General features: G+C 48.9%; 1 protein-coding gene across 5 annotated transcripts in view; it reads right to left on the bottom strand.

The window, feature by feature from the left end:
* LOC120021444 (dachshund homolog 2-like) overlaps nucleotides 1-26,370 on the bottom strand; it is a 271,141-nt gene that overhangs the window by 127,409 nt on the left and 117,362 nt on the right. For all 5 annotated transcript variants that reach the window (XM_038965213.1, XM_038965214.1, XM_038965215.1 and 2 more), the window contains exon 2: nucleotides 238-362. In XM_038965213.1, the coding sequence (XP_038821141.1) occupies nucleotides 238-362 (125 nt within the window). The remainder of the gene's footprint in view (nucleotides 1-237; nucleotides 363-26,370) is intronic.

The raw sequence follows: 26,370 nt of genomic DNA, 5'->3' as shown, positions 1-26,370 counted from the left end.
GGGACCTCAAGGGAAAAGATAACAGAATCGCTTTCATCAAAATGTGATAAATCCAAGTCTCTTGTATAGGTCACCTGATGGCTCTCTATTTTTTTATCAAACAAAATACATAATTAAAATACATAATTAATAGAAGGTAGAGGTTAGGCTGGTGGAGGGTACATTTGTATTTATTTATTGGGACTGATGGTTGTGTGCATGTTTAGAGTGGCTGCACATGGATGAGAGAGATCTTACCTCCGGGCGACATGGATGAGAGGAGGCCGGGAGACAGTAGGCCGTGGACACTGTGGGGAAGAAGCCTGGAGCTTTCCTGCATCGCTACCCCCAGGGAACGCTTGGGTGGTCGGCCAGGCCTGGAGCTGCAGAGAGAGGGAGAGAAGGAGAAGGAGAGGGAGAGAGAAAGAGAGAGAGATAGAGATCACACTGAATACACAGAAAATGATCTACTATTTAAAAATCTATTACTTAGACCACATAGGCTCACAGTGTAAGAGACCATTGATTGATACATTTACAATGGTTGATTTTATATTTCTCGACATACGTAGCAAACATACGTAGCAAGCGTGATATGAAAATTGTATCACATTCTCTATCATTTAAATTGACAACAATAGACACTAAGAGATGGAAATGATACGTTAAAGACAATACTTTCCTCCTGGCTACCCCAACCCCGGCCAACAGCTTCGCACCCCCCGCAGCTACTTGCCCAAGCATCTCCAGCTTCTCCTTCACCCAAATCCAGATAGCAGATGTTCTGAAAGAGCTGCAAAACCTGGACCCGTACAAATCAGCTGGGCTAGACAATCTGGACCTTTTATTTCAAAACAATTCTGCCGCCATTGTTGCAACCCCTATTACCAGTCTGTTCAACCTCTCTTTCTATTACCAGTCTGTTCAACCTCTCTTTCTATTACCAGTCTGTTCAACCTCTCTTTCTATTACCAGTCTGTTCAACCTCTCTTTCTATTACCAGTCTGTTCAACCTCTCTTTCTATTACCAGTCTGTTCAACCTCTCTTTCGTATCGTCCGAGATCCTTACAGATTGGAAAGCTGACGCGGTCATCCCCCTCTTCAAAAGGGGTGACACTCTAGACCCAAACTGTTATAGACCTATATCCATCCTTCCCTTTCTTTCTAAAATCTTCGAAACCCAAGTTAATAAACAGATCACTGACCATTTCGAATCCCACCGTACCTTCTCCGCTGTGCAATCCGGTTTCCGATCTGGTCACAGCTGCACCTCAGCCACGCTCAAGGTACTAAACGATATCATAACCGCCATCGATAAAAGACAGTACTGTGCAGCCGTCTTCATCGACCTGGCCAAGGCTTTCGACTCTGTCAATCACCACATCCTTATCGGCAGACTCAACAGCCTTGGTTTCTCAAATTACTGCCTCGCCTGGTTCACCAACTACTTCTCAGACAGAGTTCAGTGTGTCAAATTGGAGGGCCTGTTGTCCGGATCTCTGGCAGTCTCTATGGGGGTACCACAGGGTTCAATTCTCGGGCCGACTATTTTCTCTGTATATATCAACGATGTCGCTCTTGCTGCTGGTGATTCTCTGATCCACCTCTACGCAGACGACACCATTCTGTATACATCTGGCCCTTCTTTGGACACTGTGTTAACTAACCTCCAAACGAGCTTCAATGCCATACAACACTCCTTCCGTGGCCTCCAACTGCTCTTAAATGCTAGTAAAACCAAATGCATGCTTTTCAACCGCTCGCTGCCCGCACCCGCCCGCCCGACTAGCATCACTACTCTGGACGGTTCTGACTTAGAATATGTGAACAACTACACATGCCTAGGTGTCTGGCTAGACTGTAAACTCTCCTTCCAGACTCATATTAAACATCTCCAATCCAAAATCAAATCTAGAATTGGCTTCCGATTTCGCAACAAAGCCTCCTTCACTCACACCGCCAAACATACCCTCATAAAACTGACTATCCTACCGATCCTAAACTTCGGCGAAGTCATTTACAAAATAGCTTCCAATACTCTACTCAGCAAACTGGATGCAGTCTATCACAGTGCCATCCGTTTTGTCACCAAAGCCCCTTATACCACCCACCACTGCGACCTGTATGCTCTAGTCGGCTGGCCCTCGCTACATATTCGTCGCCAGACCCACTGGCTCCAGGGCATCTATAAGTCTATGCTAGGTAAAGCTCCGCCTTAACTCAGCTCACCGGTCACGATAACAACACCCACCCGTAGCACACGCTCCAGCAGGTATGTCTCACTGGTCATCCCCAAAGCCAACACCTAATTTGGCCTTTCCTTCCAGTTCTCTGCTGCCAGTGACTGTAACGAATTGCAAAAATCGCTGAAGCTAGAGACTTATATTTCCCTCACTAACTTTAAACATCAGATATCTGAGCAGCTAACCGATCGCTGCAGCTGTACATAGCCCATCTGTAAATAGCCCACCCAATCTACCTACCTCATCCCCATATTGTTTTTATTTACTTTTCTGCTCTTTTGCACACCAGTATTTCTACTTGCACATCATCATCTGCTCATCTATCACTCCAGTGTTCATTTGCTAAACTGTAATTACTTCGCTACTATGGCCTATTTATTGCCTTACCTCCTCACACCATTTGCACACACTGTATATAGACTTTCTGTTTTTTCTATTGTGTTATTGACTGTACGCTTGTTTATTCCATGTGAAACTCTGTGTTGTTGTTTGTGTCGCACTGCTTTGCTTTATCTTGGCCAGGTTGCAGTTGTAAATGAGAACTTGTTCTCAACTAGCCTACCTGGTTAAATAAAGGTGTTCTCAACTAGCCTACCTGGTTAAATAAAGGGGAAATAAAAAAAATAAAAAAAATACACATCTAAAAACGAAATAAATTCAGATATTTACAGGACAATTGCTAGTCTAATTTCTATGAATTATTGTTGCGCTGGTCATATTTCATACTTATGTGAAACACACTCGACAAGCCTATAAAACCCCACAACGTTATTCCTTCTTTTTCAGATATTTGAAGCCTCATAAGACCTTAACTATGTTAGTCTCCTCCTCTCGTCACTCACACCAACATATGTTTGTCACCCCCCCGTCCTCCCGTACCCCTGTCCCTCGTCCCCTCTTCCTCCCGTCCCCTCTTCCTCCCGTCCCTTCGTCCCCTCGTCCTCCCGTCCCCTCGCCCTCCCGTCCCCTCTTCCTCCCGTCCCCTCTTCCTCCCGTCCCCTCTTACTCCCGTCCCTTCGTCCCCTCATCCTCCTGTCCCCTCGCCCTCCCGTCCCCTCATCCTCCTGTCCCCTCGCCCTCCCGTCCCCTCTTCCTCCGGTCCCCTCTTCTTCCCGTCCCTTCGTCCCCTCGCCCTCCCGTCCCCTCTTCCTCCCGTCCCCTCTTCCTCCTGTCCCTTCGTCCCCTCGCCCTCCCGTCCCCTCTTCCTCCTGTCCCTTCGTCCCCTCGCCCTCCCGTCCCCTCTTCCTCCAGTCCCTTCGTCCCCTCGCCCTCCCGTCCCCTCTTCCTCCCGTCCCTTCGTCCCCTCATCCTCCTGTCCCCTCGCCCTCCCGTCCCCTCATCCTCCTGTCCCCTCGCACTCCCGTCCCATGGCCCTCCCGTCCCCTCTTCCTCCCGTCCCCTCTTCCTCCCGTCCCCTCTTCCCCCCGTCCCTTCGTCCCCTCGCCCTCCCGTCCCCTCTTCCTCCCGTCCCTTCGTCCCTTCGTCCCCTCGCCCTCTCGTCCCCTCTTCCTCCCGTCCCCTCTTCCTCCTGTCCCTTCGTCCCCTCGCCCTCCCGTCCCCTCTTCCTCCTGTCCCTTCGTCCCCTCGCCCTCCCGTCCCCTCTTCCTCCAGTCCCTTCGTCCCCTCGCCCTCCCGTCCCCTCTTCCTCCCGTCCCCTCATCCTCCTGTCCCCTCGTCCTCCCATCCCCCCATCCCCTCGTCATCCCCCCCATCCTCCCATCCCCTCGTCCTCCCGTCCCCCCATCCTCCCGTCCCCTCATCCTCCCGTCCCCTCGTCCTCCCATCCCCCCTTCCCCGTCCCCCCGTCCCACTCTGGGGGGATTAGACAGAGAACCTCTCCACTGATAACACAGGACACACACAAAAGCTTGATAATAATCACCTCAAACACATATGCCTTGAAGTGCAGAGGGGACATAGCATATTCCAGTAAGGCCATATCTGATAAGGGGTCGCCAGCGTTCAGACACATTGTTTCAGGGTTTGGTGTCTGACGCTGTAACATCAGACTGAGATTCCTTCCCTCTGGGGTCAGGAAGTGAGAAGCTAGTCAAACCGTTCCTTACGTTACACAACCCCTCACACACACACGCCCTTCCTCACTTCACAACAGTAGACTGTCAAAGAGTGTACTGGACTGATAGGGTGTTTCTGTCCCAGAGACAGACATGTATGTGACAGGCTGAATGAAGTCGGCTATAGGGGGGTGGGGGGGTGCTTGAAAAGAAAAATGCTAATTGACCAGCGTCCAGGAACAATAACAACAAAAAAACGCTGTGTTGTTGCCTCATTCTGTATTTCATTAATATTGCAATGGCTACAAACACAAACAAGACCACAGAGCAATCAGCATACAAGTAAAAGGAGGGGGGTGTTCAATATGGGAACAAATCAGAGTAGTCTTCAGAGACGTGGTTGAAAAAGCTGCACTAGACGCTCCAGATGCCACTACACTTGGCTGGCCTGGGATCCGCTTTAAAGTACAAAAGACGCAGAGAAGACTTGAACGGAGAACAGAGGACAGAAAGAAAAAAACCTTGGAGAGACAAATGGAAGGCTCTTATCAGTGTTCCAAACAGAGTGTTGCCATTAGAACAAAGCCCATTCGCTGTGAAGCGTCCGTCTCTCTCTCTCTCGTTCGCTGTGCCCCACTCTCTCTGTTCAACACAAAGGCATTCACTCACAAGCTGCCACAACAGTCCATTTTGATTCAGCTGTTTGTTCATTCCCCTTTAATGTCTTGTTCTTCTCTTTTCTCTGGCCAGTTTATTCTGTTTTAAGTATGATTCACCTGAACATTCACAGTCAGAGTAGCCAAGGACTCAAGAGTTGGAGGAGTCACTCACCTCAATAGAAAATAAAGTAACTTAAAAACATTTTTATTTTAAATTAAATAGTAACTTGTAAATGTTGATATGGGTCAGAACACGAGGTGTTTGTCAAGGAACAGTTTACTGGTCTTCCACAGAAAATGACCCAGATTACCGAAAGTTACTGTACTGCTACAGCACGGCAGAACTAGTGAGCTCTGCTACAGTACGACAGAACTAGTGAACTCTGCTACAGTACGACAGAACTAGTGAGCTCTGCTACAGTACGACAGAACTAGTGAACTCTGCTACAGTACGACAGAACTAGTGAGCTCTGCTACAGTACGACAGAACTAGTGAACTCTGCTACAGTACGACAGAACTAGTGAGCTCTGCTACAGTACGACAGAACTAGTGAGCTCTGCTACAGTAGGACAGAACTAGTGAGCTCTGCTACAGTAGGACAGAACTAGTGAGCTCTGCTACAGTAGGACAGAACTAGTGAGCTCTGCTACAGTACGACAGAACTAGTGAACTCTGCTACAGTACGACAGAACTAGTGAGCTCTGCTACAGTACGACAGAACTAGTGAGCTCTGCTACAGTACGACAGAACTAGTGAACTCTGCTACAGTACGACAGAACTAGTGAGCTCTGCTACAGTACGACAGAACTAGTGAGCTCTGCTACAGTATGACAGAACTAGTGAACTCTGCTACAGTACGACAGAACTAGTGAGCTCTGCTACAGTAGGACAGAACTAGTGAGCTCTGCTACAGTAGGACAGAACTAGTGAGCTCTGCTACAGTATGACAGAACTAGTGAACTCTGCTACAGTACGACAGAACTAGTGAGCTCTGCTACAGTAGGACAGAACTAGTGAGCTCTGCTACAGCACGGCAGAACTAGTGAGCTCTGCTACAGTACGACAGAACTAGTGAGCTCTGCTACAGTACGACAGAACTAGTGAGCTCTGCTACAGTACGACAGAACTAGTGAGCTCTGCTACAGTACGACAGAACTAGTGAGCTCTGCTACAGTACGACAGAACTAGTGAGCTCTGCTACAGCACGGCAGAACTAGTGAGCTCTGCTACAGTACGACAGAACTAGTGAACTCTGCTACAGTACGACAGAACTAGTGAGTTCTGCTACAGCACGGCAGAACTAGTGAGCTCTGCTACAGTACGACAGAACTAGTGAGCTCTGCTACAGCACGGCAGAACTAGTGAGCTCTGCTACAGTACGACAGAACTAGTGAGCTCTGCTACAGCACGGCAGAACTAGTGAGCTCTGCTACAGTACGACAGAACTAGTGAACTCTGCTACAGTACGACAGAACTAGTGAACTCTGCTACAGTACGACAGAACTAGTGAGCTCTGCTACAGTACGACAGAACTAGTGAACTCTGCTACAGTACGACAGAACTAGTGAGCTCTGCTACAGTACGACAGAACTAGTGAACTCTGCTACAGTACGACAGAACTAGTGAACTCTGCTACAGTACGACAGAACTAGTGAGCTCTGCTACAGTACGACAGAACTAGTGAACTCTGCTACAGTACGACAGAACTAGTGAACTCTGCTACAGTACGACAGAACTAGTGAACTCTGCTACAGTACGACAGAACTAGTGAGCTCTGCTACAGTACGACAGAACTAGTGAGCTCTGCTACAGTACGACAGAACTAGTGAGCTCTGCTACAGTACGACAGAACTAGTGAACTCTGCTACAGTACGACAGAACTAGTGAGCTCTGCTACAGTACGACAGAACTAGTGAACTCTGCTACAGTACGACAGAACTAGTGAGCTCTGCTACAGTACGACAGAACTAGTGAACTCTGCTACAGTAGGACAGAACTAGTGAGCTCTGCTACAGTAGGACAGAACTAGTGAGCTCTGCTACAGTACGACAGAACTAGTGAACTCTGCTACAGTAGGACAGAACTAGTGAGCTCTGCTACAGTAGGACAGAACTAGTGAACTCTGCTACAGTACGACAGAACTAGTGAGCTCTGCTACAGTACGACAGAACTAGTGAGCTCTGCTACAGTACGACAGAACTAGTGAGCTCTGCTAAGGTACGACAGAACTAGGGAGCTCTGCTACAGTACGACAGAACCAGGGAGCTCTGCTACAGTACGGCAGAACTAGTGAGCTCTGCTACAGTACGACAGAACCAGGGAGCTCTGCTACAGTACGACAGAACTAGTGAGCTCTGCTACAGTACGACAGAACCAGGGAGCTCTGCTACAGTACGACAGAACTAGTGAGCTCTGCTACAGTACGACAGAACCAGGGAGCTCTGCTACAGTACGGCAGAACTAGTGAGCTCTCCTACAGTACGACAGAACTAGTGAGCTCTGCTAAGGTACGACAGAACTAGGGAGCTCTGCTACAGTACGACAGAACCAGGGAGCTCTGCTACAGTAGGACAGAACTAGTGAGCTCTGCTACAGTAGGACAGAACCAGGGAGCTCTGCTACAGTACGACAGAACTAGTGAGCTCTGCTACAGTACGACAGAACCAGGGAGCTCTGCTACAGTACGACAGAACTAGTGAGCTCTGCTACAGTACGACAGAACCAGGGAGCTCCGCTACAGTACGGCAGAACTAGTGAGCTCTCCTACAGTACGACAGAACTAGTGAGCTCTGCTACAGTACGACAGAACTAGGGAGCTCTGCTACAGTACGACAGAACCAGGGAGCTCTGCTACAGTACGACAGAACTAGTGAGCTCTGCTACAGTACGACAGAACTAGTGAGCTCTGCTACAGTACGACAGAACTAGTGAGCTCTGCTACAGCACGGCAGAACTAGTGAGCTCTCCTACAGTACGACAGAACTAGTGAGCTCTGCTACAGTACGACAGAACTAGGGAGCTCTGCTACAGTAGGACAGAACTAGTGAGCTCTGCTACAGTACGACAGAACTAGGGAGCTCTGCTACAGTACGACAGAACTAGTGAGCTCTGCTACAGTAGGACAGAACTAGTGAGCTCTGCTACAGTACGACAGAACTAGTGAGCTCTGCTACAGTACGACAGAACTAGGGAACTCTGCTACAGTACGACAGAACTAGTGAGCTCTGCTACAGTACGACAGAACTAGTGAGCTCTGCTAAGGTACGACAGAACTAGGGAACTCTGCTAAAGTACGACAGAACTAGTGAGCTCTGCTACAGTACGACAGAACTAGTGAGCTCTGCTAAGGTACGACAGAACTAGGGAACTCTGCTACAGTACGACAGAACTAGTGAGCTCTGCTACAGTACGACAGAACTAGTGAGCTCTGCTACAGTACGGCAGAACTAGTGAGCTCTGCTACAGTACGACAGAACTAGGGAGCTCTGCTACAGTACGACAGAACTAGGGAGCTCTCCTACAGTACGACAGAACTAGGGAGCTCTGCTACAGTACGACAGAACTAGTGAGCTCTGCTACAGTACGACAGAACTAGTGAGCTCTGCTACAGTACGACAGAACTAGGGAGCTCTGCTACAGTACGACAGAACTAGTGAGCTCTGCTACAGTACGACAGAACAAGGGAGCTCTGCTACAGTATGGCAGAACTAGGGAGCTCTGCTACAGTACGACAGAACTAGTGAGCTCTGCTACAGTACGACAGAACAAGGGAGCTCTGCTACAGTATGGCAGAACTAGGGAGCTCTGCTACAGTACGACAGAACTATTGAGCTCTGCTACAGTACGACAGAACCAGGGAGCTTTGCTACAGTATGACAGAACTAGTGAGCTCTGCTACAGTACGACAGAACTAGTGAGTTCTGCTACAGTACGACAGAACTAGTGAGTTCTGCTACAGTACGACAGAACCAGGGAGCTTTGCTACAGTACGACAGAACTAGTGAACTCTGCTACAGTAGGACAGAACTAGGGAGCTCTCCTACAGCACGGCAAAACTAGTGAGTTCTGCTACAGTACGACAGAACCAGGGAGCTTTGCTACAGTACGACAGAACTAGGGAGCTCTGCTACAGTACGACAGAACCAGGGAGCTCTGCTACAGTACGACAGAACTAGGGAGCTCTGCTACAGTACGACAGAACTAGGGAGCTCTCCTACAGTACGACAGAACTAGTGAGCTCTGCTACAGCACGGCAGAACTAGGGAGCTCTCCTACAGTACGACAGAACTAGTGAGTTCTGCTACAGTACGACAGAACTAGTGAGCTCTGCTACAGCACGGCAGAACTAGGGAGCTCTGCTACAGTATGACAGAACTAGTGAGCTTTGCTACAGTACGACAGAACCAGGGAGCTCTGCTACAGTACGACAGAACTAGTGAGCTCTGCTACAGTACGACAGAACTAGTGAGCTCTGCTACAGTACGACAGAACTAGGGAGCTCTGCTACAGTACGGCAGAACTAGGGAGCTCTGCTACAGTACGACAGAACTAGGGAGCTCTGCTACAGTACGACAGAACTAGTGAGCTCTGCTACAGTACGACAGAACTAGTGAGCTCTGCTACAGCACGGCAGAACTAGGGAGCTCTCCTACAGTACGACAGAACTAGTGAGTTCTGCTACAGCACGGCAGAACTAGGGAGCTCTCCTACAGTACGACAGAACTAGGGAGCTCTCCTACAGCACGGCAGAACTAGGGAGCTCTGCTACAGTACGACAGAACCAGGGAGCTCTGCTACAGTACGACAGAACTAGGGAGCTCTCCTACAGCACGGCAGAACTAGGGAGCTCTCCTACAGTACGACAGAACTAGTGAGCTCTCCTACAGTACGACAGAACTAGGGAGCTCTCCTACAGTACGACAGAACTAGGGAGCTCTGCTACAGTACGACAGAACCAGGGAGCTCTGCTACAGTACGACAGAACTAGGGAGCTCTGCTACAGTACGACAGAACCAGGGAGCTCTGCTACAGTACGACAGAACTAGGGAGCTCTCCTACAGTACGACAGAACTAGGGAGCTCTGCTACAGTACGACAGAACCAGGGAGCTCTGCTACAGTACGACAGAAGCAGGGAGCTCTGCTACAGTACGACAGAACTAGGGAGCTCTGCTACAGTACGACAGAACTAGGGAGCTCTCCTACAGTACGACAGAACTAGTGAGTTCTGCTACAGTACTCCACTGTGTGTAATATTCTCTATTGACTGGCCTGCAATTCCAATCGATGATAAACTTCATGTGACCCTCAATCTGTTACACCAGGGAGGTGGCAGCAATGATCACACCCCCTTCTGCACTCACCCTCAACCCCCTTCACCCCCTTCCATCCTCCTTCCTTCCTTCCCCCCCACCTACAGTCATACCCCTCATGACTTGTTGGCTGTCTGCGTGAGCTACGTTCAGAAAATGCACAGCACTCACAATTGTCACTTTACTAATCTAATTAAAAACTATGAACAGCCAAGCGTGTAAAATGAAGAAAGCAAAAAGAGTTCTCAACATGAATCACTTTAGCGGTTGTAGTGAGCCTTTAACAGGGAACGCTCAATGAAGTTACTGTAGTGTATCAACGTCAGCCTGGCTTACTGCTCCACAGACTCTGCAGGGCCCTGTCAGCTCACCATAGAGCAGGGCCCTGTCAGCTCACCATAGCGCAGGGCCCTGTCAGCTCACCATAGAGCAGGTTCCTGTCAGCTCACCATAGAGCAGGGCCCTGTCAGCACATCATAGAGCAAGGCCCTGTCAGTTCACCATAGAGCAGGGCCCTGTCAGCTCACCATAGAGCAGGGCCCTGTCAGCTCATCATAGAGCAAGGCCCTGTCAGCTCAACATAGCGCAGGGCCCTGTCAGCTCCCCATAGAGCAGTTCACCATAGAGCAGGGCCCTGTCAGCTCACCATAGAGTAGGGCCCTGTCAGCTCACCATAGCGCAGGGCCCTGTCAGCTCACCATAGCGCAGGGCCCTGTCAGCTCACCATAGAGCAGGGACCTGTCAGCTCACCATAGAGCAGGGCCCTGTCAGCTCACCATAGAGCAGGGCCCTGTCAGCTCACCATAGAGCAGGGCCCTGTCAGCTCACCAGAGCGCAGGGCCCTGTCAGCTCACCATAGAGCAGGGCCCTGTCAGCTCACCATAGCGCAGGGCCCTGTCAGCTCACCATAGAGCAGGGCCCTGTCAGCTCACCATAGAGCAGGGCCCTGTCAGCTCACCATAGCGCAGGGCCCTGTCAGCTCACCATAGAGCAGGGCCCTGTCAGCTCACCATAGAGCAGGGCCCTGTCAGCTCACCATAGAGCAGGGCCCTGTCAGCTCACCATAGCGCAGGGCCCTGTCAGCTCACCATAGAGCAGGGCCCTGTCAGCTCACCATAGAGCAGGGCCCTGTCAGCTCACCATAGAGCAGGGCCCTGTCAGCTCACCATAGAGCAGGGCCCTGTCAGCTCATCATAGAGCAGGGCCCTGTCAGCTCATCATAGAGCATGGCCCTGTCAGCTCACCATAGAGCAGGGCCCTGTCAGCTCACCAGAGCGCAGGGCCCTGTCAGCTCACCATAGAGCAGGGCCCTGTCAGCTCACCATAGCGCAGGGCCCTGTCAGCTCACCATAGAGCAGGGCCCTGTCAGCTCACCATAGAGCAGGGCCCTGTCAGCTCACCATAGCGCAGGGCCCTGTCAGCTCACCATAGAGCAGGGCCCTGTCAGCTCACCATAGAGCAGGGCCCTGTCAGCTCACCATAGAGCAGGGCCCTGTCAGCTCACCATAGCGCAGGGCCCTGTCAGCTCACCATAGAGCAGGGCCCTGTCAGCTCACCATAGAGCAGGGCCCTGTCAGCTCACCATAGAGCAGGGCCCTGTCAGCTCACCATAGAGCAGGGCCCTGTCAGCTCATCATAGAGCAGGGCCCTGTCAGCTCATCATAGAGCATGGCCCTGTCAGCTCACCATAGAGCAGAGCCCTGTCAGCTCACCATAGAGCAGGGCCCTGTCAGCTCACCATAGCGCAGGGCCCTGTCAGCTCACCATAGAGCAGGGCCCTGTCAGCTCACCATAGAGCAGGGCCCTGTCAGCTCACCATACAGCAGGGCCCTGTCAGCTCACCATAGCGCAGGGCCCTGTCAGCTCACCATAGAGCAGGGCCCTGTCAGCTCACCATAGAGCAGGGCCCTGTCAGCTCACCATAGCGCAGGGCCCACAGTTTTTAAACTGTGTAATTAAGCCACTATGGAGGTTCCAGATGTTCAGTCTTTGCTTATTTCATTTTCGTACATTAGAGATTTTTTACAGAGGGTTTGCTGAGTACGGAGTACATTCATATTCAGATATCCTGTACATACTCACATACAATATTTTTTTTGTTGGGGGGGGGGGGGGGTGGGATTGTTTATTTTCGTCCTTGAGTTACCTTGGACCTTAACATTTTCTAGGAGTATGCATAGACTTTACAATAATAGAGAATAATAAATGAATGGATGTGACTACATAAGCCGGCCTTACACGTCCAAGTGTTGTAATTAACTTCAAAATACGATAAAGGTATTTATTAGGTCATCAGGTACTGTTGCCATAGAGACAATATTATGGGGTAGTAATTTGTCTAACCGCCCAGAAGTGCAGGAACAACCACCTCTACAGTAAATTCACAGACAAGGGTGTTGTAATACAGTGCAGGCCTACTGTATATGACACAGAAAGAACTACTTCAGATATGTTATTCATATATTCTGTCTTGTAATTTATGGCTTATAGGAAAAACGGAGATCCCTTCCACCTGTGTCTTCCATCACACTGGTAAATGATGATGACATAAGCGGAACACCTGATACTGAAGATGAGACTAATTCACTGGAGAGAAGATAATTAGCTAAAATGACAATTAAATATTTCTGATGTGCTCAGTGCAATTAATTTCATACTTAAATAAATTACCTTTTAATCAAATTGGCCACCATTTTGCCATAACATTACAGGGAAGTTTATATTTGTTTAAAACAAACTACACTATAATTTGCAGACTACTCTACTTTGTTACGGGCCTAATAATGCATAAACCAAATTATGAGAATGTTATGTTTGGTTTGTGTCCCTCAAAAAGAGAGTCTCTTGAGAACCCATTAATAACCAGAACGTTCCGATAACGTGTGGAAACTTCCGGAGAGGAAGGGGATTTATAAAACACCGTTGAAACCTTTTGAGCAGATTAACCAGACGTTTCCTTCAACGTCTTAAATGAGAGAGGGCTTCCTTTGGAGGGTGGATTGTTTTCCATACACATAGCTGATTGTTGAAGTAAAGGAATGGAAGTAAAGAAATGGTCCCTTTTTTTTGTCTGGAGTGGCCAACTTATTCCCCTCTCGTTCACCCGTGTCATTTCTTTTGCGGAGCGATTGTGTGCCAACTTGACCTTTTCCCTCAGGAGACTGGAACTATTTTCTTATTTGGCTCCACTTTTACTGAGCAGTGTGTTCCTGCCACTCTTTCCTAGCTGGCAGCAGGTGCTTCCTTGTATAAGCTGGTCCTGCTGACTATCTTTACTCTGACTTCAAGAGCAGAATTTGCATCAAATGTCCCAATGCGACAAAGGGCCTAAATGAGATACACTGTAGAGCAATACAGTTCTGCAGAGCCCGGTCCCTCCATGTCCTGTGTAAACCTTTATGCTCTGCTTCAGCCATGGAGGTAGAAACTTGTGCTGGTATTCAATCAAACTGTGGATTGATTTTATATTGCTCCAAATGAATTATGTAATTACAAAGACAATGTTTTGGGGTTAAATACTTGCCTTCCGTATTTTTGGAATGCAGTAGTGAAAGTGTTATGTTTCCTAACAGCGTTTACTTTTCCATATTCACCAAAAATAATGTAGAAATGCTGAATATGATTTTCAAGCCCACATGTTCCCCCTGTCCACCATGCACTAGGAGTCAGCTAGGTGGTTGTAAACTGCAGAGCATCTCCCCTCACATCCAGATGCACTCACTCCCACCGGGAATACTGAACTACAAACAGCCTCATTGGTGGGCATAATACCCATTCCAGCTGCTATGCACCTCCATGTTTGCCCTCTCTGAAGCAAAGACACACACACACACACACACACACACACACACACACACACACACACACACACACACACACACACACACACACACACACACACACACACACACACACACACACACACACACACACACACACACATACACACACACACACACACCCTTAGAGGGTTCCACCGGGCAGAAGGAACAGATGGCTGTGAAAAGTCATTCACACGTTCCCGCACGTTTCACTCACCAGAAAAGAAAAACCCTGGCAATGCTCTCGTCCAATCATTACCCTCAACTCTCAGGCGGCATCACTGCCTCTCCTGGAGACGACTTAAAGTGGGTTACTAAGCAATTTCTAGTCCAAACGAAAATGCCGCAAACGTGCCCTTGACATTTTTAAAACCGGTTAATTAAATATTCAAAGTAATCAGATACCTGCTCGTCTTGCAGCGACAATAGAGGATGGGGCCTGAGCCAGTGCCTGGGTTAACCTGCTACTCCAGGAAGACCATCCTCTCATTATGACTGATGACTCCACCCACTCTTCTCAATGACAAAGGCCAGAGAGTGTTGGCCAATATCTGTGGAGAGCTTTGTTGTGAGTGGATGGCACCATGCTGCACTAACCACTTGTGTTCACTTCAAACAAAGACATTTGTCAAACACAAACTTGTGGAGGCTGGTGGTGGTGGGGAAAGTGTGAAGTGGTTGGAGAACGGGCCTAACTAAAATCTGATTTCTAAAATGTTAAATGGGAAATTGTTTTAACAGCAACAAAGATGGCAGCCTGCAAAAAAAAAATTACAAGTCAGGGTGCCTTTGAAGATATTTAATTAAAATCTAATCCTGCATTCTTAAAGGCTCACATAAATTAAGCTGTCAGTCAGGAGATTTATGCATTCACATTTGCATATTGCATACAATTCATCAATTACTCATGTTTGAGAGGCCTGCATATCCCAGGGAGAGAGAGGCTGCCAGTGTGCCAGCACAGTGAGAACGAGGGAAAGACAGTGAGAGAGACGGAGAGAGGGAGAGGTGGGGCCGACCCATTGATGCCCAGAAGAAGTCAGTCTCCATATGGCCACACACTCAACTCAAACTGCTGAAACCTCCCTATGCCCATTCCACATATATAAAACCTCCCTATGCCCATTCCACATATACAAAACCTCCCTATGCCCATCCCACATATATAAACCTCCCTATGCCCATCACACATATGACACCTCCCTATGCCCATCCCACATATATAAAACATCCCTATGCCCATCCCACATATATAAAACCTCCCTATGCCCATCCCACATATATAAAACCTCCCTATGCCCATCCCACATATATAAAACCTCCTATGCCCATCCCACATATATAAAACCTCCCTATGCCCATCCCACATATATAAAACCTCCCTATGCCCATCCCACATATATAAAACCTCCTATGTCCATCCCACATATATAAAACTCCCTATGTCCATCCCACATATATAAAACCTCCTATGTCCATCCCACATATATAAAACCTCCCTATGTCCATCCCACATATATAAAACCTCCTATGCCCATCCCACATATAAAACCTCCCTATGCCCATCCCACATATATAAAACCTCCCTATGCCCATCCCACATATATAAACCTCCCTATGCCCATCCCACATATATAAACCTCCCTATGCCCATCCCACATATAAAACCTCCCTATGCCCATCCCACATATATAAAACCTCCCTATGCCCATCCCACATATAAAACCCCCCTATGTCCATCCCACATATATAAAATCTCCCTATGCCCATCCCACATATATAAAACCTCCCTATGCCCATCCCACATATAAAACCTCCCTATGCCCATCCCACATATATAAAACCTCCCTATGCCCATCCCACATATATAAAACCTCCCTATGCCCATCCCACATATATAAACCTCCTATGCCCATCCCACATATAAAACCTCCCTATGCCCATCCCACATATATAAAACCTCCCTATGCCCATCCCACATATATAAACCTCCCTATGCCCATCCAACATATATAAACCTCCTATGCCCATCCCACATATAAAACCTCCCTATGCCCATCCCACATATATAAACCTCCCTATGCCCATCCCACATATATAAAACCTCCCTATGCCCATCCCACATATATAAAACCTCCTATGCCCATCCCACATATAAAACCTCCCTATGCCCATCCCACATATATAAACCTCCCTATGCCCATCCCACATATATAAAACCTCCCTATGCCCATCCCACATATATAAACCTCCCTATGCCCATCCAACATATATAAACCTCCTATGCCCATCCCACATATAAAACCTCCCTATGCCCATCCCACATATATAAAACCTCCCTATGCCCATCCCACATATATAAACCTCCCTATTCCCATCCCACATATAAAACCTCCCTATGCCCATCCCACATATATAAAACCTCCCTATGCCCATCCCACATATATAAAACCTCCTATGCCCATCCCACATATAAAACCTCCCTATGCCCATCCCACATATATAAACCTCCCTATGCCCATCCCACATATATAAAACCTCCCTATGCCCATCCCACATATATAAACCTCCCTATGCCCATCCAACATATATAAACCTCCTATGCCCATCCCACATACAAAACCTCCCTATGCCCATCCCACATATATAAAACCTCCCTATGCCCATCCCACATATATAAACCTCCCTATGCCCATCCCACATATAAAACCTCCCTATGCCCATCCCACATATATAAAACCTCCCTATGCCCATCCCACATATATAAACCTTCCTATGTCCATCCCACATATAAAACCTCCCTATGCCCATCCCACATATATAAAATCTCCCTATGCCCATCCCACATATATAAACCTCCCTATGCCCATCCCACATATATAAAACCTCCCTATTCCCATCCCACATATATAAAACCTCCCTATGCCCATCCCACATATATAAACCTCCCTATGCCCATCCCACATATATAAAACCTCCCTATGCCCATCCCACATATATAAACCTCCCTATGCCCATCCCACATATATAAAACCCCCTATGCCCATCCCATATATAAACCTCCTATGCCCATCCCACATATAAAACCTCCCTATGCCCATCCCACATATATAAATCCTCCCTATGCCCATCCCACATATATAAACCTCCCTATGCCCATCCCACATATAAAACCTCCCTATGCCCATCCCACATATGAAAAACTGCTAGCTGGGCAATGCATGTAACCCGAGAAAGCAATGTGTGACGTAATGTTTATACTGTATCAAGTATTGGATTATTATTGATCAATGACCGCCTTTAACCCCTACCCTTGCTCCAACGGTATAGGAAGGAAGAATGTTAAGAGAGCGTTAGCACACAAATTCTTGAGCGTTGTGCTTTAGTTTGATTCAGCAAAGGAATGATCATTTATTACTATAACTTGTTCCAATCATTTCTAGGACTTTACCATTAACAAGACCTTTGGCTGGACAGTAAAATACAAATTAGAAGAAAAATAAGATAGGCTTACTGCTCAAACAAAAATACTTATACATTTATGAATACTGTGTAGAGAACAAACACAATGCAAACAGAATAACATGCAGCGATATAGAGCAGGTCTTTATAAACTCTAGTAACATACAGCGATATAGAGCAGGTCTTTATAAACTCTAGTAACATGCAGCGATATAGAGCAGGTCTTTATAAACTCTAGTAACATACAGCGATATAGAGCAGGTCTTTATAAACTCTAGTAACATGCAGCGATATAGAGCAGGTCTTTATAAACTCTAGTAACATGCAGTGATATAGAGCAGGTCTTTATAAACTCTAGTAACATACAGTGATATAGAGCAGGTCTTTATAAACTCTAGTAACATGCAGCGATATAGAGCAGGTCTTTATAAACTCTAGTAACATGCAGCGATATAGAGCAGGTCTTTATAAACTCTAGTAACATACAGCGATATAGAGCAGGTCTTTATAAACTCTAGTAACATGCAGCGATATAGAGCAGGTCTTTATAAACTCTAGTAACATACAGTGATATAGAGCAGGTCTTTATAAACTCTAGTAACATGCAGCGATATAGAGCAGGTCTTTATAAACTCTAGTAACATGCAGCGATATAGAGCAGGTCTTTATAAACTCTAGTAACATACAGCGATATAGAGCAGGTCTGTCACGTTCCTGACCTGTTTTCTGTTAGTTTTGTATGTGTTAGTTGGTCAGGACGTGAGTTTGGGTGGGCAGTCTATGTTTTCTGTTTCTATGTTGGTTTAAAGGGTGACCTGATATGGCTCTCAATTAGAGGCAGGTGGTTTTCATTTCCTCTGATTGAGAGTCATATTAAGGTAGGTGTTTTCACACGGTTTGTTTGTGGGTGGTTGTCTCCTGTGTCTGTGTAAGTGTATGTTACGCCACACGGGACTGTTTTCGGTTTTGTTTGTTCGTTCGTTTTATGTAGTCAGTTTTCCTGTTATTGCGTTCTTCACGTTATATGTAAGTTCGTGTCCAGGTCTGTTGACTGCGTTTGTTATTTTGTAAATTCTCAAGTGTTTCGTGTTCGTCGTGTTTTCTGTTTTGTTTAATAAATAATATGTCGAACTACAACGCTGCAGTTTGGTCGAATCACTACTCCTCCTTTTCGGATGAAGAGGAGGAGGAACGCCGTTACAGAACCACCCACCAATCCAGAACCAAGCAGCATAAGTTCGAGCAGTGGAACACGAAACAGGAATGGACATGGGAGGACGTATTAAACGGCAAGGGTTGCTACACATGGGAGGAGATCCTGGCTGGAAGGGATCGCCTCCCATGGGAACAGCTGGAGGCACTGAGGAGAGCAGAGGCAACCGGACAAGGGACCCGGAGATATGAAGGTACGCGGCTAGCGAGGAAGCCCGAGAAGAAACCCCAAAAATTTCTTGGGGGGGGGCTAAGAGGTAGTGGGCCAAGGGCAGGTAGGAGACCTGCGCCCACTTCTCAGGCTAACCGTGGAGAGCGGGAGTACGGGCAGACACCGTGTTACGCAGTAGAGCGCACGGTGTCTCCTGTACGTGTGCATAGCCCGGTGCGGGTTATTCCACCTCCCCGCACTGGTAGGGCTAGATTGAGCGTTGAGCCGGATGTCATGAAGCCGGCTCTACATATCTGGCCACCAGTACGTCTCCTTGGGCCGGCTTACATGGCACCAGCCTTACGCATGGTGTCCCCGGTTCGCCTACATAGCCCGGTGCGGGTTATTCCACCTCCCCGCACTGGTCGGGCGACGGGGAGCATTCAACCAGGTAAGGTTGGGCAGGCTCAATGCTCAAGGGAGCCAGTACGCCTGCACGGTCCGGTATTTCCGGCGCCACCTCCCCGCCCCAGACCAGTACCACCAGTGCCTACTCCACGCACTAAGCCTCCTGTGCGTCTCCAGAGCCCTGTACGCACTGTTCCTTCTCCCCGTACTCGTCCTGATGTGCGTGCACTCAGCCCGGTGCCACCAGTGCCGGTACCACGCACCAGGCCTATAGTGCGCTTCGAGAGGTCAGTGTGCCCTGTCCCTGCTCCCCGCACTAGGCTTGAAGTGCGTGTCTCCAGTCCGGTGCCTCCAGTTCCGGCACCACGCACCAGGCCTACAGTGCGTCTCAGCCGGCCAGAGTCTGCCGTCTGCCCAACGGCGCCTGAACTGTCCGTCTGCCAAGCGCCGCATGAACTGCCCGTCTGCCATGAGCCTTCAAAGCCGCCCGTCTGCCATGAGCCTGCAAAGCCGCCCGTCTGCCATGAGCCTACAGAGCCTTCCGCCAGACAGGAGCCGCTAGAGCCTTCCGCCAGACAGGAGCCGCTAGAGCCTTCCGCCAGACAGGAGCAGCCAAAGCCTTCCACCAGACAGGATCAGCCAGAGCCATCCGTCTCCGCAGCGCCATCTGAGCCATCCGTCTCCGCAGCGCCATCTGAGCCATCCGTTTCCTCAGCGCCGTCTGAGCCATCCGTCTCCCCAGCGCCGTCTGAGCCATCCGTCTCCCCAGCGCCGTCTGAGCCATCCGTCTGTCCCGAGCCATTAGAGCCGCCCGTCTGTCCCGAGCCGTCAGAGCCGTTAGTCAGTCAGGAGCCGCTAGAGCCATTCGTCAGTCAGGATCTGCCAGAGCCGCCAACCAGACAGGATCTGCCAGAGCCGCCAACCAGACAGGATCTGCCAGAGCCGCCAACCAGACAGGATCTGCCAGAGCCGCCAACCAGACAGGATCTGCCAGAGCCGCCAACCAGACAGGATCTGCCAGAGCCGCCAACCAGACAGGATCTGCCAGAGCCGTCAGCCAGCCATGAGCGTCCAGAGCCGTCAGCCAGCCATGAGCGTCCAGAGCCGTCAGCCAGCCATGAGCGTCCAGAGCCGTCAGCCAGCCATGAGCGTCCAGAGCCGTCAGCTAGCCATGAGCGTCCAGAGCCGTCAGCCAGTCATGAGCTGCCCCTCAGCCCAGAGCTGCCATTGATCCAGAACTGTCCCTCAGTCCAGAGCTGTCTCTCTGTCCGGAGCTGCCCTTCAGTCCGGAGTTGCCCCTCTATCCTGACCTACCTCTCGGTCTTGAGCTATCTCTCTATCCCGGTGCTGCCCCTTGTCCTGGTGCTGCCTCTTATCTTAAGGTTAACATTTAAATTAAGTGGGTGTAAGATGAGGGTGGTCATTCTAAGGGGGAGACGTAAGCTGGGATTGACTATGGTGGGGTGGGGACCTCGCCCAGAGCCTGAGCCACCACCGTGGTCAGATGCCCACCCAGACCCTCCCCTAGACTTTGTGCTGGTGCGCCCGGAGTTCGCACCTTGAGGGGGGGGTTATGTCACGTTCCTGACCTGTTTTCTGTTAGTTTTGTATGTGTTAGTTGGTCAGGACGTGAGTTTGGGTGGGCAGTCTATGTTTTCTGTTTCTATGTTGGTTTAAAGGGTGACCTGATATGGCTCTCAATTAGAGGCAGGTGGTTTTCATTTCCTCTGATTGAGAGTCATATTAAGGTAGGTGTTTTCACACTGTTTGTTTGTGGGTGGTTGTCTCCTGTGTCTGTGTAAGTGTATGTTACGCCACACGGGACTGTTTTCGGTTTTGTTTGTTCGTTCGTTTTATGTAGTCAGTTTTCCTGTTATTGCGTTCTTCACGTTATATGTAAGTTCGTGTCCAGGTCTGTTGACTGCGTTTGTTATTTTGTAAATTCTCAAGTGTTTCGTGTTCGTCGTGTTTTCTGTTTTGTTTAATAAATAATATGTCGAACTACAACGCTGCAGTTTGGTCGAATCACTACTCCTCCTTTTCGGATGAAGAGGAGGAGGAACGCCGTTACAAGGTCTTTATAAACTCTAGTAACATACAGCGATATAGAGCAGGTCTTTATAAACTCTAGTAACATGCAGCGATATAGAGCAGGTCTTTATAAACTCTAGTAACATACAGCGATATAGAGCAGGTCTTTATAAACTCTAGTAACATACAGCGATATAGAGCAGGTCTTTATAAACTCTAGTAACATGCAGCGATATAGAGCAGGTCTTTATAAACTCTAGTAACATACAGCGATATAGAGCAGGTCTTTATAAACTCTAGTAACATACAGCGATATAGAGCAGGTCTTTATAAACTCTAGTAACATACAGCGATATAGAGCAGGTCTTTATAAACTCTAGTAACATGCAGCGATATAGAGCAGGTCTTTATAAACTCTAGTAACATGCAGCGATATAGAGCAGGTCTTTATAAACTCTAGTAACATACAGCGATATAGAGCAGGTCTTTATAAACTCTAGTAACATACAGCGATATAGAGCAGGTCTTTATAAACTCTAGTAACATACAGCGATATAGAGCAGGTCTTTATAAACTCTAGTAACATGCAGCGATATAGAGCAGGTATTTGTGTCTCTGTGTGTGTGTCTGTGTGTGTGTGTGTGTCTGTGTGTGTGTGTGTCTCTGTGTGTGTGTGTGTGTGTGTCTCTGTGTGTGTGTGTGTGTGTGTGTGTGTGTGTGTGTGTGTGTGTGTGTGTGTGTGTGTGTGTGTGTGTGTGTGTGTGTGTGTGTGTGTGTGTGTGTGTGTGTGTCTACCTCAAATACCTCGTACTTCTGCACATTGATCTGGTACTGGTAATTCCTATATATTGAAAGCTCCATTCTTGTGTATTTTAATGTATTCCTTGTGTTACTATTTTATTTACCTCTGCATTGTTGGGAAGGGCTCGTAACAAACATGTCATGGTAATGTCTACCTACACCAGTTGTATGGGCGGCAGGTAGCCTAGTGGTTAAGAGCGTTGGGTTGCTGGTTCGAATCCCCAAGCTGACTAGGTGAAACACCTGTCAATGTGCCGTTGACCAAGACACTTAACCCTAAGTAAGTCGGTCGGTCTGTATAAGAGCGTCTGCTAAATGATGTAAATATATTTGGCGCATGTGACAAACTAACGTGATTAGATTTAGTGTGTCAGCCAGGACTCCTGACTAGAGGGATAGAGTCCGGCCATCTACCTGCTGTACCAGCTCACATGAATTGTCTGTTGGAATACGACCTTTCTAGGGAGTTTTTCCTAGCCACCGTGCTTCTACACCTGCATTACTAGCTGTTTGGGGTTTTAGGCTGGGTTTCTGTACAGCACTTCGAGATATTAGCTGATGTACGAAGGGCTATATAAATTGACCTCAAGGCAGACGTGTCAGTCAACAATACAGTTCTAGATAGCCATGGACTGTCTCTACAGTTTTAGGAGTCATATAGACGGTCACCTTTTCTCTGTCCACAGAACAATAGGTTAACAGTACATATGTTTTGACATCAAAATCGAATCAACTCCGTGAATATTAGTTTACAGGCTTTTGAAACCAGTTTAATTTTATACCGCATCACCAGCGTAAAGGAATCATCTGATGTGAGCTTAGTCTCCTGAATGCTACACGTGTGGAACTAGAAATACAGCAGGGTCAAGGTCACACCAAATCCATACGCTGGAGGCATCTTTAATAATTTCATCAGCTATTCAATTGAATGTCTGAAGCAATTCAATATCAGTGGGATTAGAGCAGTCTATTGTACATTTGTCATATTAAGAAGAGGGCCCAGCAGAATGAGAGCTTTGGCTGTGACCAGGCCTTCTGACAGCCAACCCAGCCTCAGACGCAGGCCCTAGTCCCATTATCCTGATTGGTGGTTGTCTGACATGCACACTGTGGAAGGTGATGAGGACCTGGGCTCCCAAACAAAAAGAGACAAACACAGAGCCTGTCCCCGTGCCGACCCACCCCCGTCCCCATGGCGATCGGTGATGTGAGCGCGGGGAGGCGAGGCAGAAGTCGCAGCCCAGGGAGGATTCCTCTACTCTATTGGAGCGTCTCTTCACATTGGCCTCGTCAATAGTTAATGAGGCCTGCATATTTGATGATTATTTATCCAGTCAAAGGCGACATGGGAGACAGGTTTTACCTCAGCATTGATAGCTCCACCCCTTCCTGGTGTTCTGCTGATTAGCCAAGCTGCTGACTGGGTGTGCATCGGAGAGCCAGTCCGCCACAAAGCAGACCACTAAGCAGACCACTAAGCAGATCGCTAAGCAGACCACTAACAGACCACTAAGCAGGCCACTATGCAGACCACTAAGCAGACCACTAACAGACCACTAAGCATGCCACTATGCAGACCACTAAGCAGACCACTAACAGACCACTAAGCAGACCACTAAGCAGACCACTAAGCAGACCACTAACAGACCACTAAGCAGACCACTAACAGACAGCTACGCAGACCACTAGGCAGACCACTAACAGACCGCTAAGCAGACCACTAACATACCATTAAGCAGACCACTAACAGACCACTAAGCAGACCACTAAGCAGACCACTAACAGACCACTAAGCAGACCACTAAGCAGACCACTAACAGACCACTAAGCAGACCACTAAGCAGACCACTAAGCAGACCGCTAAGCAGACCGCTAAGCAGACCACTAACAGACCACTAAGCAGACCACTAACAGACCGCTAAGCAGACCACTAGGCAGACCACTAAACAGACAACTAACAGACTGCTAAGCAGGCCAATAAGCAGACCACTAAGCAGACCACTAAGCAGACCACTAACAGACCACTAGGCAGACCACTAAGCAGACCACTAAGCAGACCACTAAGAAGACCGCTAAGCAGACCACTAAGGGGAATGGGGAGTTTAGGGTTCAGGTTCCCTATGTCTCTGGTGGTATTGTATAAGGATGATAGGTGGCGTGTATTGTACATGTGGGTACAGGTACAGAGACTTTGGGAGTTCCAGGTTCATCTGTGTTCCAACTCCTCAGTTTATACCCAGAAGCATAACGAGGTGCCATACCTCTCATGTTACAACAGAAATGTAGTTCTCTGTTATTAACAGAGGGAATTCCTGCTTGGTTTTTATTCAAACGGCTGGTGTGAGGGAGCATGAGACTATGTTCAGGAGCTGAACACACAGACACATGCACGCACGCACACACAGTGCATCCATGGCTGAAGATGAGAGAAGGGGCAGTCTACCTGCTGAAGAGGATCCTCACAGATTTATCTAAGTGCTGCCTCCCTCCTACTGACACCATGCAGCTTTTAGCTTAAGTAACCAGCACTCATCATTTTCCTGAGGCTCAGCAGTGGCACTTGTGGACTCCTGATGGTATTGAATACATGTAAAATGTCTTCCCTCCTGCTGTCTCTGAGTTCAGGGTGGGGAGGTGTAATTCCCCCTGAGTTGGTTTGTGGCCAATTATCTTTCTTCACCAATCAAGACGGAAACGCCAGTCACAGATACATCATGTGACTGCACATCGGACCCTTTCACACCTCTGGCTGTGAAAACCACACACACCTCTGGCTGTGAAAACCACACACACACCTCTGGCTGTGAAAACCACACACACCTCTGGCTGTGAAAACCACACACACCTCTGGCTGTGAAAACCACACACACACCTCTGGCTGTGAAAACCACACACACCTCTGGCTGTGAAAACCGCACACACACCTCTGGCTGTGAAAACCACACACACCTCTGGCTGTGAAAACCACACACACACCTCTGGCTGTGAAAACCACACACACCTCTGGCTGTGAAAACCGCACACACACCTCTGGCTGTGAAAACCACACACACCTCTGGCTGTGAAAACCGCACACACACCTCTGGCTGTGAAAACCGCACACATGTGGAAGTGTACAGACCGAATCTGGCAAAGGGTCCGATGTGTGTTAGGTGTCACATAATAACCAGTTAGAATTATTTGAGAAAGATTTGTGCGTGTGTGTGTGTGTGTTCAGCGAGAGAGAGAACAAGAGTGGGGTTAGTGCAGGGTTTAAATCCCCATTACCCTTTGGGACTGACACTTCTCAGGGGAACAGCCCCCCTTCCCTCCTCTCCTAAACTGTGCTTGACCCTCAGCCCAGTCCTACACAGCCGCACACACTTTCATCTCAAATTAAAAGCCTCCCTCAACACTTATTTCCCAGCTCACTTCCCACTTTCATCCTCCCTCCTCCACTCTTCCATCCCTCCCTCCACTCTTCCATCCCTCCTCCACCCTCCCTCCTCCACTCTTCCCTCCCTCCTCCACTCTTCCATCCCTCCCTCCACTCTTCCATCCCTCCTCCCTCCCTCCCTCCTCCACTCTTCCCTCCCTCCTCCACTCTTCCCTCCCTTCACCCTTCCCTCCATCCTCCACTCTTCCCATCCTCCTACAATCTTCCCCGCCTCCTCCACCCTTCCTTCCCTCCCTCCCTCCCTCCCTCCACCCTTCCCTCCCTCCTCCTCCACTCTTCCTTCCCTCCCTCCACCCTTCCCTCCATCCTCCACTCTTCGATCCCTCCATCCTCCACGCTTCCCTCCCTCCTCCCCTCTTCCCTCCCTCCTCCACTCTTCCTTCCCTCCCTCCACCCTTTCCTCCCTCCTCCACTCTTCCCTTCCTCCTCCACTCTTCCCTCCCTCCCTCCCTCCTCCACTCTTCCCTCCATCCTCCACGCTTCCCCCCCTCCTCCCCTCTTCCCTCCCTCCACCCTTCCCTCCCTCCCCCACTCTTCCCTCCCTCCCTCCACCCTTTCCTCCCTCCTCCCCTCTTCCCTCCCTCCTCCACTCTTCCTTCCCTCCCTCCACCCTTTCCTCCCTCCTCCACTCTTCCCTCCATCCTCCACCCTTCCCTCCCTCCCCCACTCTTCCCTCCCTCCACACTTCCCTCCATCTTCCACTGTTCCTTCCCTCCCTCCACCATTCCCTCCACCCCCCCTTCCTCCTCCACTCTTCCCTCCCTCCCTCCCTCCTCCACACTTCCCTCCATCCTCCACTGTTCCTTCCCTCCCTCCACCATTCCCTCCACCCCCCCTTCC

This window comes from Salvelinus namaycush, chromosome 26 (assembly GCF_016432855.1).
Source record: "Salvelinus namaycush isolate Seneca chromosome 26, SaNama_1.0, whole genome shotgun sequence".
Lineage (NCBI taxonomy): Eukaryota > Metazoa > Chordata > Actinopteri > Salmoniformes > Salmonidae > Salvelinus > Salvelinus namaycush.
The sequence above is the reverse complement of the archived record's forward strand: the minus strand, read 5'-3'. Positions and strand labels throughout refer to the sequence as shown.